The following is a 20750-nucleotide window of genomic DNA, read 5'->3' as shown; positions in this document are numbered from 1 at the left end:
GACAAAACACTATTTATCACTGTAATTTTTAAAATTTTGGTTGGCTCTTACAAGAGGCTGTAACTATATCCAGACTCAAGACCCATTCAGTACATGCACCTTTGGCTACATGAGTATAAATATTAATATTTGATACCTCCTTAGCTGCAGGATAGCTTTTTAGTCAAGTTCATATGACAATCATGAAGCCTTTGTTCACAGCGAATACGATTCTGCAAATGAGGAAGCCAGTCACGTCTGCAAAAACAAGGGCTTGCCAACCATATGCATGGTTTCCCTTTCCATTATACCTTAAATGTGTTAAGCTGTTTACTATTTTGATGTAGATGTATCAACAAGGACTCTAGCAAGGCATACTGAAAAAAAGGAAGGGTGTTTTTGTTGCTGTTTTTCCTTGACTCAGATTCTTTTCATGCTTGCTTTTTTAGCCTCCTGTTTCATTTAACAATTACCTAGAGTTTGAGATAAATGGCTTATAAAACCGTAACAATGATTCAGTAACAATATTAAAATATTGTAAATGTATTCTACTGTAGATCATGAACCGTCAACTTCACTTAACCTATTTACTCAGCTACTTGTTTTTGAACAGAAGCATGTTTATTCATACCTGAATGACAACAGAACAGAAGTAAAATGGGTGGAAACACTAACACCGCATCAATGAAGCGGTCAGCTCTCTAACCCAGAAATCAGTTCTTGACAAGCAGAAGCTTCCCATGTCCCTCTGCTGTTTACCTGAACGCATCTGTCTCCAAGATGCAGCTTCACCAGAGCATCCAAGTTAATTTCCTTTCAAACAAGATAAATTACCTACAATATCCTATGTCTGAACCCTAATACAGCCACTGGATTATGGTAGTGCCATTCATTTACAAGTTACCCACTATCAGGGAGAGCTAATTAGGTTCCCAAATTAGTATTCCCAAAATGCACTTGAGTAATGACTGGTCTTCCATACTGGAGTTCAGGAGTCAGTCTTCAAGAGATAGAGACCAGTAAGTAAGGAAAAAGGCATGTGTGCCTCTAAGTCTGTCTGTTTTTTCCAGCTGTATCAGTTGTTCTAATAAAAGATTCTTTTTCCCTGCAAATCTTATCTCATGTATGTCTTCAGACAATCACACACAGTAACACAGACGATAATTATTCTGGTCGGTGAATGGGACTCAAATGTCAATCTGATAGACACAAGTTACAGAAAGGGGAGACAGAGAAATACTTTTTCTGCTACCAGAAAGAATGACTCTAGCCCTCATGAAAAACGTTTTTCTTTTTTCAGCAACTTCAGCATCATCTCTTTCATAAATACCTCTTTCCTCTGCCTCCTGAGTCACCCAAAGGATCACAGGCAGTGGAAAAGTGGGATACGAGAAAGAGCATAGATAGCTGTTGGTTGTATATTAAAAGCTCCCTTTGATTAATTTGATTGAAAGCCATCCTAGCTATAAAGCTGTTTATTTCCCTACTTTAAAATCCTTATTAAAAAATTCTGACACATTTTGGAAAAGCCCACTGATGCTGAACATGTACCATGACTACCAAATTCTTTCACTGTCTATTAGCAGGAAGAAACACTAAAAATTCAGCTCCAATCAAAAAGTGGTATGGAAGTGCAAAAGAAATTTATGTTCCATTTTCAACACCAGGAAAATGTATCTATTCCCATGGCATTCTGGGACAGCATGAATATATTCAAACTGCCTCTGTTAGTCTGGAAGCAGAAAAATAACAGTGTGGGCAGGGAAAAAAATAAAAAAGAAACAATCTGCACTGACACTGTAAACATTCACACAGATATGAAAGCTAACAGAACTCAAGGACAGCAAGCAATTTCACATCAAAGATAACTTCTGCATTACTGAAAAGACCTGGATTCATTATGGGTACAGTATACATGCCCACAATACCTTAACAGTTGACTGATTTAAATGTTACTTTCCAGATTCTGGATTTTTACTTAATGATCCTCAATTTGTTGTCTCACAAAAAAATCTGTATGAAGATGATGCCCTCTAGTCCTAACAACATCCCAGCACGAACACACCACTTTGCTAATAAGGCCGTAAGTGAAAATGTCAGAATTACTCACTCCACAGTGAAGTTATTAGGTTTGAAGCAAACAGTTAACAATGGCTGAACAGATGGTTTTAAATTGGGAAGATCACAGAGCACAGGGAGGAAATTCTAGAAAGGACAAACAGGCAGAAAATAATTCTTCACTGAAAATGAGAGGTCTCAAAATATTTTAATATTCCCTAAGAAAAAGAGAAAAACTGGGAAGCAGCTATGAATCAATGAGCCTGATACCAGACAAAGATTTGAGTTTAGAAGATAATAATAATAATAATAATTACTATTATTATTATGTGGACTTTTAAACCATATGAGCAATGAACTTGCTGAAGGTAAGAAATGTAACAGATCACTTTCCTACAGTTTTGAGGCATAAATGTTTCACTGCCATTAGGATTTTCCCCTAACACACCAAATGAATTCAGAAACGAAAAATAAAGTGAACCAGAGGAAAAGTGTTGTAGTGACAAATTGAGGGCTATGGATGTCCTGTTTCGTGAAGTCTAATAGTCCATCAAGCACTGACCACAGAAGTTAACAACTTACTGCAGACTACTGTGTATGAAGTTAACAATTTATTGTGATTCCTATCTGTACAACTAAAAGCAGAACTGCAAGAGCCATTTTTGGATGACTATCTGGGGTTCAAGTGAAAATGAACCAACCCTTATCAACTGGTACCTTGATAATGTGCAGTAAGTACCTGACATATTGCATGAGACAGGCTAAATATGACATACCGGTAAAGAAATACATACACTTGCTCTGTGCTGTTCAAGACTTATCTTTTTCAGAAAATTATCGTGTAGACAAACTGCCGCCTCCTTTGTCTGGGTGCTGAGAGGACTAAACACATACCATATTCAAGCCTGTCGTGTATGGGGCAGCAGTACCATTTAAATACTTCTAGTTTAATGTATTCAATCAGACAGCTGAAGAACTGTTAAATAAGCACAATTTGGTGCCACTGTAGTGATTCAGTCATCCAAACAGAAACACAAAAGCTAAGTTTCAATGAGAGTTTTATATTCAAACATCTAATCCCAATTCTTTACACTCAGATGATTTTGTTTCTTAACTGACCATGCAACACTGGCAGTGACAAGGTGATGTCACAGCAAACACACACTGCTCTCTCCATCTGTTAATGGGGTCCACAACTCTGTGCAGTTAATCTGTAGAGCACTGGAACACTGGTGACAGTTGCATGACCACTGGGATGTTACTCTATGGAGTGATTTATTCCAGTAGGATACTATAATTTTGCTGATCCATCATCTCCCATCTAGAGGCAAAATACCTGGCAAACTAACTAAAAGAATACCTCAAGCCATTGTCAGCTACTAAAAGCCAAAACAAGTACCTGCAAATTTATTTACAAACAGATCAGATCCCAGGAACTGGTCTAGGATAGCTAATTTAACAAGAGTAGGGCTACATGGAGAAGCAAGTATTTGAACAATGCTAACATCAACAAACAAACAGTACTTTTGAAAAGCAGACCTAACAACTATTTTATTTATAAATCAAACAACACTGCCATTTGAAATTACCTTGCAGGTTTGGAATTTGTGAATTTGAAAAACTGTCACCACATGGCTATTGAAACTATCAATTCTTACGGTATAAGGTCTGACATATATTAAAGGCACAATACTGCAACTAGAAGCCACTGACACCTGGCCCCTGTACTGCACAGCCATTGCAATTAAGTCTGATGTGCCTGCTTTTCCAGCTAAGGTGTCACCCAGGCACACATTTCTACACTGCAGGACGCAGCTGCATTTGTTCCATTATCCAGCCTCATCTTTTGAAGCATAGCTGCCCTGCCCAGCACAAACCGTTCTCTAGTGATCACGGAGTTTAATGCTGGCTGGTTCCAGTACTCAAGCCAGACTATTTATAGATAAGACAAATACTCAGCTGATTTTTTTCATTGCTACAATATCTTATACCCTGCAGCTTACGTACTTCCTTAGCAGGTAAGACGCTGTCCTGGCTGTTCTGCTGAAGAACTGCAGTAGGTTTTGCATGAAGTATCACCTTAGTACATACATTCGCATACTAGATAACATCCACAGCATCTAAACCCACATCTGACTGCACTGGCTTAAGTCAGAGAAAAATGATCTGAAAACATCAGTACAGTACAGGCATTGGTGCAAAAGGACCAAAACTAAAAAAAAAAAAAAAAAAAAAAAAAAAAGATTAATTTCTCAATTATTTCAAGGCTTTTTGAAATACATCAAACAAAATAACTACAGAAGACAAAGATTTCACTAAATTTTAAAATTATTTTCACTTTGCTTTCAAGTGAGAAACCATTAAGAACATCTGTGTAAGTACTATTGTTTCTGTAAAGCAATATTATAAAGCAACATCTTACAACAGGAATCTCTGGATTCTTAGATTCACTTGTTCAATTGAATCACGCCTCAAAACTCATTTAATGTATACGTCATCTTAAATTAGCTGAATCACAAATCTTAGAAGAAAACTTTTATGTGAGAGACATTCCAATATGCTTAGGTCTAAATGATTATTTGACTTTACATCAGTAATCAGGCATCTGTATTCCTGCAGAACCACCTAATCAGTTCTTAATACAGTTTTGTCACAGGAAAAGAAGAAATGAAAACAGACAATTTCATTTTTTAAAAAGTTACATTAGAAGAGCATTAAAGCTGTGCCTTACAGTATGATTCTGGAAATATGTTGTTAAAAAGCAAATGCTCCTTGTGTGGCATCTTTCTCTAAAGTGATACTGAAACACCACTGCCAGGATGGTGACATTGAATTGGATCAAGAGGTCAAGCAAAGTTTTGTTATTTGTAACATACATAAGGGTAGCTATGTGGAGTTAGCATTTATTTGTACAGCTCTTTGGAAATGTAAATCACTGCAGAAGTGTTAAGTATTGCTAAGACAAGCACTGCCTGACCTCTTCTGGCTATCATGAACACCAGTTGCTGCAGGGAAAATTCTCATCTTAATGCAGGTAGACCTGCAAGCTGATTTTCATTTACATCAGTACAAACTGTGCAACTATAAATATATTAATAAAGCCAGTACTGTGTCCTTCAGAAGGTATAAAACCCCCCTGCGTAAATTATTAAAAATTACCTAGATAAATAGTGATTGTATTGCAGTAAGGCAAGGTTTTTAACTGTCTGGGGCAAAACAAATGTTATAAATTACAGAGCCATTACTTCTTTAAAATGCAATCTCAATTATGGAAGTATTTCATATTGTGTTAAATGGTACATTTCTCTTAATGGACTACCAATCTCTGTTCACATTAATTCTTTTCTTTCATATCAATATTTTTGTTCTGACTGACGATGAATTCTCTCTTCCGTAATCTATACCTTTTCCAGTTATCCTTTAATTTCCACATAGCTGATTTCCTGTGTAAAATAAATCTGCATAACTTTAACACAACAATTAAAATTATTTTTAAATCTGGCATAATTTTCTCACTATGTAATACAGTATGTTCTCTTAAATGAGGAAACATTAAACAAAACAATAATCAGACCAAGAAAGCAAAGAAGGAGAGTACCATGGGACCAACCAGGATGGCTATACTCAAAAGCTTTACCATGACTGTAGTAGTTGTTTGCCCCTGTAACTGCTATATCAGAAACAAGCAAAGAAGCTTTAGGACAATGAAGTTTTAAAGCAAGTTCAATATTTTAAATAAAGGGGCTTCTAGCTGCGCTAGTCAAAAGGCTACAGACTAAGGCTATAACAGAAGATGTATAGAAAGAGAAAATATTCTCCTATAAAACTGATAGAACATCATCACATGACTGAATAAGGCTTTTTTCAATTAAAAAAAACACTTGTCATTGCTGCCCAGATTTTAAATACATCTACAGATCCATTTGGATGGATGGATCTCTCTTGTACAGACAGCTGATCACAGTTCTCCCATGGTTTTTGCACAATTACCTCGTAACAGCCCAGTTAACACCTAGGTGGGGAATACGAGACAATGAAAAAAACCATGATTCTGGTAATAATAAAAGAACACAGTCAGCACTGAGCTGCAGTACAGATGACATCGAAATCCCATGTTCTTTTTAAGTACAAAACATTGACACATTTTTCATCATAGTTGTTTTAATGGTATCATAACCAACTTCCTTTATTGCCCTTAATGGATAATTAAGATGTTTTCCTCCTATTTAAAGGTTCAACATAACTAACTTGTAGCAATAGGAAACTGGCTTGAACCCTAAGTAATCTGAGAAGTGTTTATCAGAGGACCCATTTAGTGAGTTACACCAATCTCTGGCTCCTTAATGGCTTTTTAAAAAAAATTACAAAAATTTTCCTTTTCAGCCAATAATCCTACACAGTACTTCTCAGTGGGAGCAGCTTAAGTTACAGCATCTACTTTAGTAATAGCTGAAAAGACTGGTATATTTAAAGAATTTTAATTTCAACAGTTAAAAAGCAATCAGTGAAGACTGACATGGACAAAAATTCAGCATGTGGCTCTACTTTGTATTTACTATTAGTAGAGAGAAGTTAAAGCCTTAGTTGAAAACAGAAGCTCACAGTTTTTGCAAACTGCTATCTCTAGACAGTAAACCTGTGTCAAATCTATTCCTTCTTCATAGACTACGAAACCCAATTTCTGTCCATAAAGTGGTCGTCCTGCATTGATTCGCACAACTGCATTTTTTTGTTTAGACTTACCTGATACCTCAATAAAAGCATTAGATCTATGAAGTGAATTAGATGGGGGTCCACAATGAGAATGACAAACCAAAGAGATGTGAAGCAAGAAGCATCTACAACAGCACTAGACCACACATTCTTCTACATCTCCACCTCAAAAACAATGCACAGAGGAATTCTTCACCCCAAATGCCTCAATCAGACCTATCCGTTTGCATTCTGTCGCTTGAAATTTCCTGCCAACTATGCATCTCCTCTCCAGTCTTCACCACAGATCTGGGCAAGATGAGGGAAGGTCATGAGCACAGCAAGTGAAGCCCTTGCACCTGGGAGGGGAAGTAGAATGTTTTAACTGCTCCCAGACAGCAGCCAGTTATACCATTACAAACTAAGAAGGAAGATCTGGGGGTGGAGGGAAAGCCTGTCACTCTGGGAAAGCAAATAACTAACACAGCAGCCTGCCACGGGTCTCTGGGCTCGCAGTACCTACAGCCTTCGCAGCCTACAACTTTAAGCCTTCCTCCAAGAGAAAAGACTCGAAGGTTCCCAAGCTACCTTTCGGCTCTACTCCTAAGCTCCAGCCTCCCTTTCCATGGCTCTTGAAAGCAATAGGGATGTCAGGGGCTTTTTTCACTGACTCCGTAGTGTGTGACTGAGGTTACGCCAGGACACACGCACACAGTCTGCTCTGCTGCTCCAGGCCTCTAACCCAGCTGTCACCGTGAACAGCATTATCAGCTTCTGCTCTCAATGGAAAATGCTGTATTTACAATTAGTTACAGAAATAACTGTTTTATAAAGACCTGCAAGCTAACTCAGCTTTGAGTAGTTCGGGTTTCACTTTCCAGGTTCTCATTTCCTGTTTTTCAACTAACTCCCAACATTGTCACTGAAGTAATCTTCGTTTCTTAATATTTAATACAAATAGAGTCCTCAAAGAAACCCATTACTGACTTTCCTGGGGGGGTAAAAGATCAAATTCTTTAGATCTCAAAGGCTGTTATCAGAGGGGAACAGGCTGCACACAGGGTAACAGCAACCTCCCACAGGAATATGGGAAAGAAAGGCCTTTTTCTTTCTCTGTTCAATTCAGACAGGGTGTTAGAGGGGTCTGTGGACCTACATTTAGGGTAAGCTGTATCCCTTTATCAGCAGAAGCCTCTGATAACAGAAATCCAGACAGCTTCCATGATTTCTACAGCCCCAACAAGGCCTGCTGGTGAGGCAGCAGGAGCCCACTGTGGGCCAGCTGCCTCAGAACTGACCCAGGCTGCTCCTACAGCCCATCCCGAGGGGCAGGTGGCTGCAGTGCCACAGCCGCTGCTCCTCGAGCACACTTGAAGCCAGAAAGATCAGAGGCAGCCAGCCTACACAGCTAGAGATGCTCTCAAAGAAAGTTTGCAAACAGTTTCATCAAGCATCACCAGCAATATAAAGTACCATCTCTTCAGGCACTGTAGCAACTCTTTATACCAGCATCTCCAAGATCTGATACTCTGTGGAGCATTTACACAGAAAAAACATGGCGGTTACCAATGCAAGCAATCTTTTATGCTATCTAACCTTTCGTATGAATCTTACATGCATTTTTAAAAGAAACTTTTTTTTTTTCCAAGTTGTCAATAAAGCTTTAATCATCTTATCAGTAAACTATACAGCAATAGTCCTGTCCCTCGTGACATATCCCCAACATGCTCTCCACAGAAAAGTCTATATGGAAATTCATGGAAACATCCTCTTTAATACTACAGTTTCAAACTGCAACTCCACTGAGTATAATTCTCTTTCTTACAAAGCTCAAGCCTCTTAGCTCCTGCTATCTTTATTAATCTTCCTATATATCTAGAAGGATGGATGTATGGTTCAATCACACTTACTTGATTCTTTCTTTTACTACATTACAGGGCTCTATATTAACAAAACTCTGAAAGCTTTATGCGGGACTTCACATAATGCATCATAATGCAGATCTCCTGCAGCTCCCTACTCACCCGAGGAGGTCCCCAAAAGACAACAAAAAGCTAAGAGGAAAAGCTTCAGCGTCAGTGCCATTTGGGAGAGTAAAGCAAAGTCGTTTCCATGAAGATTCTCATGCTGGTTTTCTCTCCAAAGCCCACTCCCACAAATGAGAACAAGCAACCCTCTGACTACAGGAACAAGCACCAAAGCATTAAAACACTAAACGTTCCTGACACTCTTCCTCAGTCACTTTGCAACACTAGAAACCACTGTGGCCCTAATAGGAATTTGGCCAATTTCTCTCACAACCTCAGAAGCACTACCATTGCCTCACATGCTAGTCAAGTTTAAATGTTTTGTTCTCTATACCCGTGCCCTGAGGATGTTCTCAATGCATCAAAAGGTGATGTCAATATGCCTACCCTCAAAAACTATGTAAATGTTTTATCTGAAAATTTCTAATAACACATATAACTACATGCTTTTCAACTCGGAGAGCACAAAAATATTCTAACTAAAGGATATGCAAGAGTAACCATACTATGATCAGGTTAAAGTCCACATTGTCCCCAGAAGAGTCAGAATATTAGGCCATTAGTGTATTTTTTGGGACAGAGAATAAGAAACAAGGCACAAAAAGAGTAAATCCTTCTTGGAAAGCCCCCCATGGAAGGTGGGAACCACATCCTACCTGATTGTTATCAGCTATTTAGGGACTTTGTGCTAGAGTTTATGAAGTATGAGAATCTGGATGCAAACATAAATGATTAGCCAATCTTGATCTGTATCAGTATACACAATAGCTAAATGCTAATATCCAATCACTAACAAAGAAAGTAAATCAAAACAAGCATGGTACCATGGAACCACACAAGGAGAATTCAGCTAGTCCAACCTGCCAGATTGCTCAAGGCTTTGTCCAGTCAGTGAAGCGAAGGGAGATTTCACCTCTCTGGGCTCCAGTGCTGAAGTGCTCTCATAGTGAACACTTCCATTCTTATACCCAGTTCTGTTTCAACTTATGACCATCATCCCTCATTCTCCCACTGTGCACCTCAGTAAAAAGCACCTTCTTGCTGTGCACCACCATCTTCTTGGTAACCCTCTCTTAGGTACTGGGAGATTGCACAGCTAGTAATTTTATTAGCAAAGCCAATCCCATGGATCAAACATGATTCACCTTGATTAAAACTGGTAAACATTTTCTTCACATTCATTCACACAGGAATTACTTCCAAGCAGACTCACTCCATCATTTTTCCAGGGATAGTGGTTGACCAGTTTGCAGCCCCTTCCTTCTTGCTCTTCTTGAAAATGGATACAACATTAACCTTTTCCCAGTTACTGGGGACCTCCTCCAGTCTACACAGTCTTTCAAAGATAATGGAGAGCAGCTTGATAATGACATCAGAGAGCTTTTCCAGTACCCTCAGGAGGCCTCCTGCCCGGACCCATGAACTTGCATAGGTCAAGATTTCTCAGAAGATCCTTGACTCAGTTATCTTTGACTCACCCCTTTCCTCCCTGAACTGCATCTCTGAGAACAAAGGCCTATGCAATCTTATTCATGAAGACCAAGACAAGGAAGTAATGGAGCACCTCAGCCTCATCAGTCTGCTGTGACTCAATTACCCACCCACATAGCACCATGCCTACATTTTGCACAACCACCTATTGCTTTTCTGCCTCCTGCTCTTCTAGCATCTTACTTCTGCCTCCTCAACACCCTGTTGTTGCCAAGCTCCTTCTCCATCTCAACACATTTTCCTCCCAGATGACTTAATCTCCTCACAGAGCTTCTGTTGCTGCTATCTAAACCCTTCCAACACCCCATACCCTTCTGCCTGTGGCCACTCAGAAGTGCCCTCATGCAGAGTCAAAGATGCCTGCCAAGAGCTTGTCTGTTGCTCTGGTGTTTTCTTCTATATTTGCTTCCACAGTCTTTGGTACATATTTCTTAGAGGTTCAAAGCGACCTTATTTTGAAAATAAGGTATCGCTGGTTATAATATGTTCGATATGAATACAAATCACATACTTGCTTAGATGACTATTTTGCTTAATTACTAATCACCTGACTGCAACTACCTCTTGAAAAAAGATATTCTTAGTGATCTTTTTCATGCTCCTATCTGCTGCTGTACAGCCATTTGACACCCTTTATAGTTAAGAAAAATGTATTTATTCTAGAAATATACCTTGCTTTTAAAACTTCTTAATGACTTTTCCAAAGGCCTAAAGATATTTTTTTTTAGTCAATACACATCCAAAGGCAAAACAAAGGCATCTGTATACAGTGCGGAGAAAACTTAAAGAAACTACTAACTAAAGGCTAAGGAACAGCTATGCAGCTCAGTCTGTGTGGTAACGAGCATTAAGCACAAGGCATTATTCATTTAAGTTTGTAATTGCTTACAGCATTACTCATTAAAGGTTTATAATACTTTATTTCTACACAAGACAGACATGTGCGGGGGAAAACAAACAAAACCGTAGTCAAATTCACACCACAGGATCAAAAATAACTCTTGCACTTCATTTCATAAGGAGAATTCCTAATAAACTTTAATTTCCTCTAGAATTTTAATTAGATTGAAAAAAAGAATGCAGGAATGGAGTTCAAGGACTATTTTTCATAGCAACAATTATTCAGGATGTAGTCTCCCCTATTATATCTTCTCAAGAAAGCCATCTTTTATAGCTCATCCATTTTTAATTTGATAAAGCCTCTATGTTCTGTTCTCCCTTTTTATTTGACTGCTGAGTCTTCTCATAAATGTTCATTTCCTAGCAGCTATAGCACAATGAACAGAAAAGCAAACCACCGTTCATCTGAACAAAGACACTCCCACACAGCGGAGTATCTATGTCTGGGAGCCCTGCTGTAGAAAAACACATGCCCACAGTTATTCAAAGATTCCACTTCAGCCGCAGTGCAATGCACCAGCAGGCATGAATAGCCTTTCTTTTACCTTGTTTATTCAAGAACTATGATCGACTACAGGCTGCTTTTAAGTATTTGATATCCTACACTGAGGAGATTAAATAAGCCTGACGCCAAATGAAAAACTTCAGCCATGCTGTTGATTTTTTGTAAACTTATGAAACCAAAATCTGAAGATCTTGTCCTTAGAGACTAAACGGCCTTTGCTCTAGGATTTTATATTTATTGTGCTAGCAAAGTCAATCCTATCTCTGACAGAAACTGATTTCTTGATAGGTTCTCTCCTGCCTTGAGTGCATTTGAAAGCAAAACACCCATCTCTAATTTCCATACTGCTCCTCATGTAATTAATCAAATGCACAATCGAAACCAACTTCCTTTTCAAGCACATTATTGCAAACTGTATGGGAGAAATTAGTGGGAGAAAAACATAAAGAAAGAGCATCATACTTTACATCTTGTTTAAGAAGAGTCTTTTGTACTGGGAAGGTGGAAGATGGGCTACAATAATACACTGTTTAAATAAGTAAATATGCACAGGGGTGCATACAGAGAGCACACGGGTGTGCTCTCATTTCTCATGTCTCCAGTGAAAGAGGTCATGACCCTTCAGACTTTAACCTCATCCCTTCTAATTTTTCATCTTGGTTCTCAGAAGAGAAATTTAACCCATCTGGTTTTCAATTTTACAAGGTCATGAGCCATGAAAGAAAATCTAGCTTTAAAAAGAAATGGAGATATACAATCTTCTCTCAGTGTATAAAAGTAGATCACGCAGATGTTTCTGTTAGGTCAGGACAAACTTACAAGACAGAAGAAAATTCCTCTCCACAATATAACACATTCATATGTCTACTACTGGGTATTTCTTCTTGGTTGTACTTACACTTCTCTAGTCTTCCTCTCAAAATAATACATAATGGTCAATCTTAAATGCCCACCAACGCAAAGGTAGGAAATCCTACCTTTTTTGTCATCACTGGGATATTTACCCTAGTGGTCCAATGAGGCAATAATTTCATCAGAAGTGATAGTTACATTTCCTACTAAAGCAGGGCAAAAACAAACGTCCCATCCTTTCCTGTGCCCTATGGCAACATCAGGCAATACAGCCAGAAAGAGTTCAACCTACATCCAAGGTGGACATTTCATTGATGGGCTTACACCTCCGGCAAGGCATTTAACAGTGCTAGTGAAAGGTGGTTTGTTTTCTTTTTCTTAAAAACACAGCTGAAAAGTTGATTGCCTCCCTCCCCCAGCCACAAAAGCCATAGAGCTTCAGCATTACACACACGCACACCCCCCGCAAAACCCCCACACCACATGAAACATTTTACATACAAAAGAGTTTGTAAGATCACCTACAGTTTTCATTATCCACCAAAGCTAGAGCACTATCACAACAACCTCTTGAAGAACTCAGAATATGGGCATACCTGGAAGTCGGATAAGTTCATACTGTTTTATACATATGAATGATACAACAAAACTGGTCATCTCAAACAGCACAGCACCTTCAACAGAGGACTAACTTGTATTTCATTGCAAAAACAGTTAACGATTCACTTGTTTTCATATACTTAAGAGATGAAATCTCATAGTGAAAAGCAACATGCAGGAATGCTTTTTCTAAGCGTATCTTTAGAAAACTTCAGGTATCTTCCAAGTTTTGAAAAACAGCAGCAGAAAAAAAGTATGTAAAACCATATAGTAATTGTTTCTAATACTATTTTTCTAATTGGCTTACAATCCAAAGGCCAATCAAGTTCTTGTGGATGGCATCTACCTGAAGTCCCGTTTCCTTCTGCAGCATAGCAAATACACACTGAGATGTTAATTGCAGTAACACTAATTAAAAGACAAAAACCCATGACTATATTAGCAGTCAAATTGCCAATTAGCACACAAGGTTCCCTCATTACTGCTGCTGCATGAAATGTGAAGCCCGATATGGACAGTAGTCATAAAAATAAAAAACATTTTAAAAAAACATAGGTCACATTTTCAGCTTGCTTCAGAAGTTCTCCTGGAATCAGTAGCTAAGAAGCTGACCTACAGGAAAGAAAGAAATTCCTACAACATTTTGTAAAAAAAACTAAAAAAAAAATTCTGTCATTTTCCACAGCTGTATTCAGAATGATTTTCAGAGGAAAGAGTACGTGCCCAAGTGTAGCCACTAGAAAGTGGCTTAACAAAAATTAAAATAAAAATTAAAAAAAGGCAAAAGAGCTAACATGTCAGTGGATAATTTCCCCTGACTTTATACTCCACGTAAGGCTCCCCCATAAAGGACTAATGGATACTGAAAGCAGTCCAGGTGATCCTAGTGTCCTTTATTCCTTAGAAGGAATATTTATTCTTGTGTCGTTCAGACTGTTTCAATGACCATTTAATGAAGGTTAATGCAGATCTCCACAACCCTACAGCTGCTTCCATAAAGTGATTGTGCTCTTCATATAGACTGTATTTCCTCAGGTGGCTCTCTATTTTTTTTCTTTTCTGTTTAAAGGTTTTGAATTTTAATTCAGAGGTCTCATGGTAAATAAAATTGAAATACTTTCAGCATTATTTTCATTGTGAGAACTGGAGTATATATTTGTTTTTCACTTGCTCCCTTTTAATCAAGCATTTTGTTGACCATAATCAATTTCTTCACTCAGGAGAAAAATGTGCAATTATCTACAATGAAGAAGGTGTGTCTAAGGAATAGGGTGGGGGGAAGAGAAATCAATGGAACCATCTGTCTGACATTCCTACAACATTATAAGAGACTTGTAATTAACTGCTTGCCTACCAAAGTCTGCCAGCTTTAACTCCCCCGTGTCACTGATCAGAAGATTCTGTGGTTTCAGGTCCCTGTGCAAAATGTAACGCTGGTGGATGTAAGACAGTCCTCGCAGCAACTGAAATAAAAATAACTGAAAAAGAGGGGGACAAAAAATGACCTCTGTTAATATTTTGCATATAACCACAGATGATTTCTTCACAATATGCAGGGTGCTTGCATATTGTGGTAACATTGTGTCAGAATTCCTCCCAAACTGGTGTAATTCCCACCCAAATTTAACACAACAAAATTTCCATCTAAAAAATACGTACTTTGCAAGGACTAACCCCAGCCTCCAAGCCCTACTGTATCATAGATTCAATTTGCCTGCTTTAAAAAGAAAAAGAGCAATACAACCATGTGCAGAAAAGCTCAGTTTCTACCAAATTATAATTATATTCCATTTACCCATATGGCCTTAGAGATTAGGTGGTAGCCTGAAGACAGATGTGTATCTTCACTAATTATAGGAAACAACAGTACAGGGTGTATAGGGATAGGGAGATAAGGCTGGGGGATGGGACACTGGAGCTAAAACAAAGAAATTAATAGCATAATAATAATGCCTGCGTACCCAAGGAAATCTGCAGGTATGACAGGTTTTCTCCTTCAAAGTTTTTTTTAGTGGGAACCGCTTATGTATTTTTCATTAGGAAACAATAATTCTCACTGAACTTAACAATGACTTTTAAAGCCTGCTCATAATAGTCCTTAAGGTAAATTTAGATAGGCACCTAACTCATCCCCCCATGTTTCCTTTAATCCTTCACTGGACTCTACAAATTCTTTCCCTAGAGCTAAGCACTGATACAGTGTATTTTTGTAATTTACAATTATGAACAAAGAGCTGGGTGATGGAGATCTTTTGTCCTCCTCTTTTCATCTCCTCTCCCATCATTCTCCTGCATTCTTACTGGCACCTGCTGTGAAAGTGTTACCCTCATGGATTTTGTCAATACAAATGGTGAACGATTGTTTCCCAGGAGTTTTCTTTGCAGTTGTGAAAAATCTCCCCTAATATACAGACCCCTCCTATTGCCTGAAATATTTTAAAAAATGCTACAGTTTCCAAATGGGAACACAACAAGCCTTTGCAAAGCCAAGCATGAAGGATTCAAGAGTGGATATGGACCTCGTACACCTCACAGCTCAGCGCCGGTGAAACATGCTCTCTCATCTCAGAAGATGTGGAAACCACACCAAAGATTTAGGAAAAGTCAGCTCAGACACATGAGAATTTCTAATTAACTTGCAACACAATCACCCTACTTAGTGACTGCTGAAGTGAGGAGACATTATAAAAAGGGTTACAAAATCTGATTATAGAAGAGAATAAAGGCTGACATGAAAGAAACAGAAATGTCATGTTACTGAAGTTGAAATGAATTTAATTGCATTTCATTTTTCCCCGAGTGCAGACACAATACACTGTATGTTTAGCTATTTAGCCAGGGCACAAAGAGCCGTATCAATCACCTTCTTGCCAGGGTGGGGCCTAACAATGTGCTGAGGAAACCTAAGAGCAAAATACAGAAACAAAAGAAAGAATAGCAGGAAAGTCATAAGTAACGTGGACATTCCTTTTTGAATTGTGGTTAAAATGGAACTCATGGTACACAAAACCTAGTTTAATAAGGGCAGGAAGCAGAAACAACTTTCATTACAGCCTTAAAATATAAATTAAATTCTATTAAATGACTTCAAAATAGTATTTTTAAAATAAAAAGATAGGAAAAATATCCAGTTTGCTAGGCTAAATCAATGGTATTTAACTTCAAACATTGTTTTTAAATATGCAAAGAAATGTCAATTATCATGTTATCTTACAGCACTGTAATCTTAATAACTTAAAATACATTTATTAATGTGTGCTTTCATTTGGCTTTAATACAAAGAATCTTGACACAATGGCCTAAGGAAAAAACCCAACAATTTTACAGCTAAACAGAATAAATATCTACTCTTGAGGACAGCTTAGGAAGGTAGTTTTATTCCAAACTTGTAGGCATGCTGTACTCATCAAGTACTTCCACAAAAGTCAGTTAATTCACTGAAATACACTGTATCAATTGCTTCCTTCTTGGAGGAAGATCATGAAAGAGAAGGGGGTGGGGGAGGGGGGGGGGAAATCTCCCTGAATTTATTACAGGGTTAATTCAGCCACTGTGTTGCTGCTTTCTCTTTTCCTCTTCACCTTTGCTTTTATTTGTTAATATTAAATGTAAAAAGATTTAAGTGAAAACACGAGCCTAATGCCTGGCAGCAAAGCATTCTGCAAACCCCGCAGGCCCTCTGGGATTGCTTGGGAAGAGAGAACAGTAAAAGAGACTTTCCATTCCCAATGGTTCTTCACTCCACACAAAGAAAAGACAAATTGGAAAGAACTGTTTCTGATGCCTCAGGAAACACTTCTGCCTTCTCACCGTCAAGTTACCTCCCCTGTCTTTGAGGAAAGCCCTCTCCAAGAAACCTGTTCTCCTTCAAGACTATCTGCATTACCTTCACAAGTATGGACATGAACGCTAGATGAGGTACCATCAACTCCTACCCCTATACCCAACCTGAAATCAGCATACCAGCTGTCATGGCCCTATTCTGATCTTACTTCCTCCATCTTGCTCAATTCTGATCACTATGAAACATCAGCCGAGGGCTTCAGGGCCGGGGCAGGGGTGGGTGGGAGCTGTTGAACAAGCAACTGAACCACCATCTCCAAGGCCATGGGATGGCAGCCCTGCAGACCAGGACAACTCTAAAAGGAGTCAATGGCAATTCCATATGCATTTCAATGGGTTGGTGACGAGGGTAGAAACGACACAGACTCGTGGTTCTTCAGCTTTTATATTAATAATTTTAATACTTGCATGGTCATACACAAGGCTCTGTAAGTGTCAAATAACCTGTAATAAACAAACTAGGACATCACTCAAGAACAGTTTGCAGCTTATTAGTAAGAACAAGAAGTTTTAGTGATAAAATTAGACTCACAAAATGACAAGGGTCATTGTGATGAGAGTTGGAAAAGACAGAAATCAGGAATGGGATTTGTCTCTTGCCATGTTTTCAGCAAGGATTAGCGTTAAGAGGCTCAACACTTTACACTGAGACAAAAAATTAAAAATTCTAATACTTGTGATTCAGGCCTTGCTTATTTATTATAGTCATGAAAAAAAAAAAATCACCTTTATTCCCCTAACAGTTATGCAGCTCTCAATTTAATGAAAATTCTTCATTAAAGTGTGTTGCTTCTTGTCAGTGAGAAAAATGCATGCAGGTCAAAGCTAATCTGGGGTTTATGGACTGTGATATTAAAAGAATATTAGCAGTTCTTCTAACTTCCAAGAGAAAGCCCTCAACTCTACAAAAAGGTCAGCACCTACACAATCAAGTATAAGGCCTGGATAGTCACTTGAGCTCCATGCAACATTTGACCAAATGTCTGTTTAAACCAATTACATTTTCTGAGACTTGCCAGGTGCTTGGATGAACAGCCCTGCTTTCACAGTGTTTTTCATGAGACCAGGTGAGTATACAACCTAGAACATTACATGCACAGAACTAACAGCTGCAAGATGGCTCATGTGCTACTTTACTATGTTATTGTCACACAGGATCTTCAGCTCTTCTCACCCAAAAGAGCTTATAAGCTCAACGCTGATGCATGCCATCCAAAACACATCTAACAGGTGGGACTGATGGGAGTTAACACTTTCTGACTTGGGTTTAGAAAGCTCTGATGAGTTTAATGGTAAAGGGGGATGCTCATGTACAGGTCATCTGTGTAGAAGTGCTCAGATGATTCCGCATAGCTGCTCTTTTCGTTCCCAGAGATGGTAGAGAGTTTCTGGCAAAGGATAATGGGGCAAGTGAAAAGCAGAAATTCACAACAAGCCCAGAGAGGTTCTCCAGAAAATGTACCATTTCCACACAGTGTCTGCTGAGTCATCAAGGACCCTAGTGACCAATAAGGATGCTGCCTAAAAGGACAGACTAATGAGGCCTGTGGGGGACTTTTTTAAGTCTTTCCCTGATGATCCAGAGGGATTTCTGAATGATTTCCTGCACCTGAGCTCACTTACCACATGTTGTATTGTGGGAATAAAGGACCTGGTCCTAGATACAGAAGTAGAAAGCTACATAGAACCCTTTAGTCTATGAAAGTTGCACAAAACACTCAGCTCTGCTCTCTCTGGAACAAAAAGACTGCAAATGGAGCTGAGCTAACCTGGACCAGGAGCTCACGCCAGTTCAGAAGAAAGCTGAAAGCACTACTGGATTAATGTGCCGGTACTTCAATAAGCTCATATTGCTGTATTAGCATAGTTACTTTCAAAAGGTAATACACAGTACTGCACAAGCTTTATGTTATCATCACCGATAACACAAATGCTGCTGCTTGCTGTATGTATGTATCAAAGCACACCAGCTGGGTATCATGTAATCATCTGAATCCTCTTGTGTGTATTCAGCATCAATCGATACCGTATTCAGTCTTAACAGACCATCAAATCCAAAAATACCAGTAAAAGAAACCCAGCATAGGACACCTCACCTCATGCTTGCAGCCGGTGTACTTCTCCCTATCATCCAGAGGATGCTACAGGCTTCTGTGAATTACTCACTATTTTCAAAGGCAAAAGGAGGCAATAAATCCCACAGTACTATCTCATAGCCTTGGTTGAAATAAATGCAACCAATAACAAATACTCAGTTATGTTTGGGTTCACTAGATTTTTTGGGAGGTTTAGATCTGCTTGTTTTAAACCATTAACATAACACCCACCCGCACCCCACCCCCCACCCCCAATACTATGTACCAGAAACAATGAGAAATGTCTTTCTGTGACTTCTGCTAGCATGTAAAAAGCTCACCAAGCACAATCTTTTTTATCATTGCTGGTTTCCCATTCTTTTCCCTCCTTCCAACCAGGATAATACCCACGAGATAAAACCCAACTTCTCACTTCTAACAATGTCCTGGGGAAATACTTAACTTTTTAGGTCAAAGCTTTGTAGGCTCTATTGCTTAAAAAGTCAGAAGAAGAAATTTCAGGAACAAAGTGTTGACTTGAGATGTATTTGCATCCCTAGGAATAAAGGATCCTATCTGAATAAAAAATTGTTAGCCATTTGAATCAGCATGATTTTCATTATCATAATAAGCTTTATCTCAATAAAAGGTTCTCCAACCTTTTGAACCAACTGAGTTCTCGCCAAAAGAATTTTAAAATAATTCATTCCAAAAGGCATTTATAAAGGTTTCTAACTTGCTCCTCCATTCCTTGCATAAGAAACTTACCAAAGACAATGTCACACAGAAATGCATGCAATACAGCCACTAGGAATGTGCACTGTACCATTACTTTAAAAAAAGATACAGATTTTCCCACTTATTAACAGCAGAACTGCAAAGGAAAGAGACTGGAAAGTGTTAATTTGCTAACTTCTATTCTCTTTGATGCTCTTTTAATCATTTTTTGTCCCCTCTGGGTAGTAAGTACTACAGTCATTTGCAATGAGGAAGGTGTGCTTAATTAACTAAGTAGAAAGAAACTCCTTTATGATCAGTTACAGACATCTGCTGATGTTCAATAAGTGGAATAGTCTCAGGTTTTTTACTCCTGAATGGCAAAAGTAAAAATAAATTCAATAGAATCGAATCTCCTTTTCTACCTTTCACCAATTCACTTCCATGCTGAACTAGGTTAGAGTTGTGGTTGGTCCCTCACCAATTTTAAAGACACTGGAAAGGGTGTTTTCTTCATCCCTATGATATTTTCATGGGGTTTGCTGTATGTGAGCCATGTGGATCATGCAGACAATAAATTACATATGCACACACTAGATATGGAAGTGACATTCTTCCAGCATGAATTTTAACACACTGATAAAGATTCTGCTTTTGCTGTTCACAGTTGTGCATATTATCAAATCATTACTTTGACAAGACTGACAAAGTACAGTGAAATGCTGATGCCTTATTTAATGTCTGATAACTAAAGAGTCTCATTTAAATAATCAATTCTCAATGCCATGTGTAAAAGACGACCTTAATTTGGCATAACATTATTCTGTCTACTGTACACCTGCTTCTTCACTGAATGAGGAATGAAAAATAGCAACTTCTCAACCACATTAAACAGCAGCACTTCCTACTTAGCATATCTGTTGAAATACATTTTTAATTCAACTCTGTATCAGTAGCATCACTAATTTCAGCAAGTAGGAGAGAGATTTCAAAATTAGGACATTAATTAGA

The 20750-nt window shown here is 38.5% G+C and overlaps 1 protein-coding gene across 2 annotated transcripts in view; it reads right to left on the bottom strand.

Moving 5' to 3' along the window:
* CDK14 (cyclin dependent kinase 14) overlaps nt 1-20750 on the bottom strand; it is a 316058-nt gene that overhangs the window by 139158 nt on the left and 156150 nt on the right. For both annotated transcript variants that reach the window (XM_080385509.1, XM_080385510.1), the window contains one exon: nt 14459-14582. In XM_080385509.1, coding sequence (XP_080241635.1) covers nt 14459-14582 — 124 coding nt within the window. The remainder of the gene's footprint in view (nt 1-14458; nt 14583-20750) is intronic.

The sequence above is a fragment of the Falco punctatus genome (genome assembly GCF_963210335.1).
Source record: "Falco punctatus genome assembly, chromosome: 4".
In the NCBI taxonomy this organism is placed as follows: Eukaryota; Metazoa; Chordata; class Aves; order Falconiformes; family Falconidae; genus Falco; species Falco punctatus.
The sequence above is the reverse complement of the archived record's forward strand: the minus strand, read 5'-3'. Positions and strand labels throughout refer to the sequence as shown.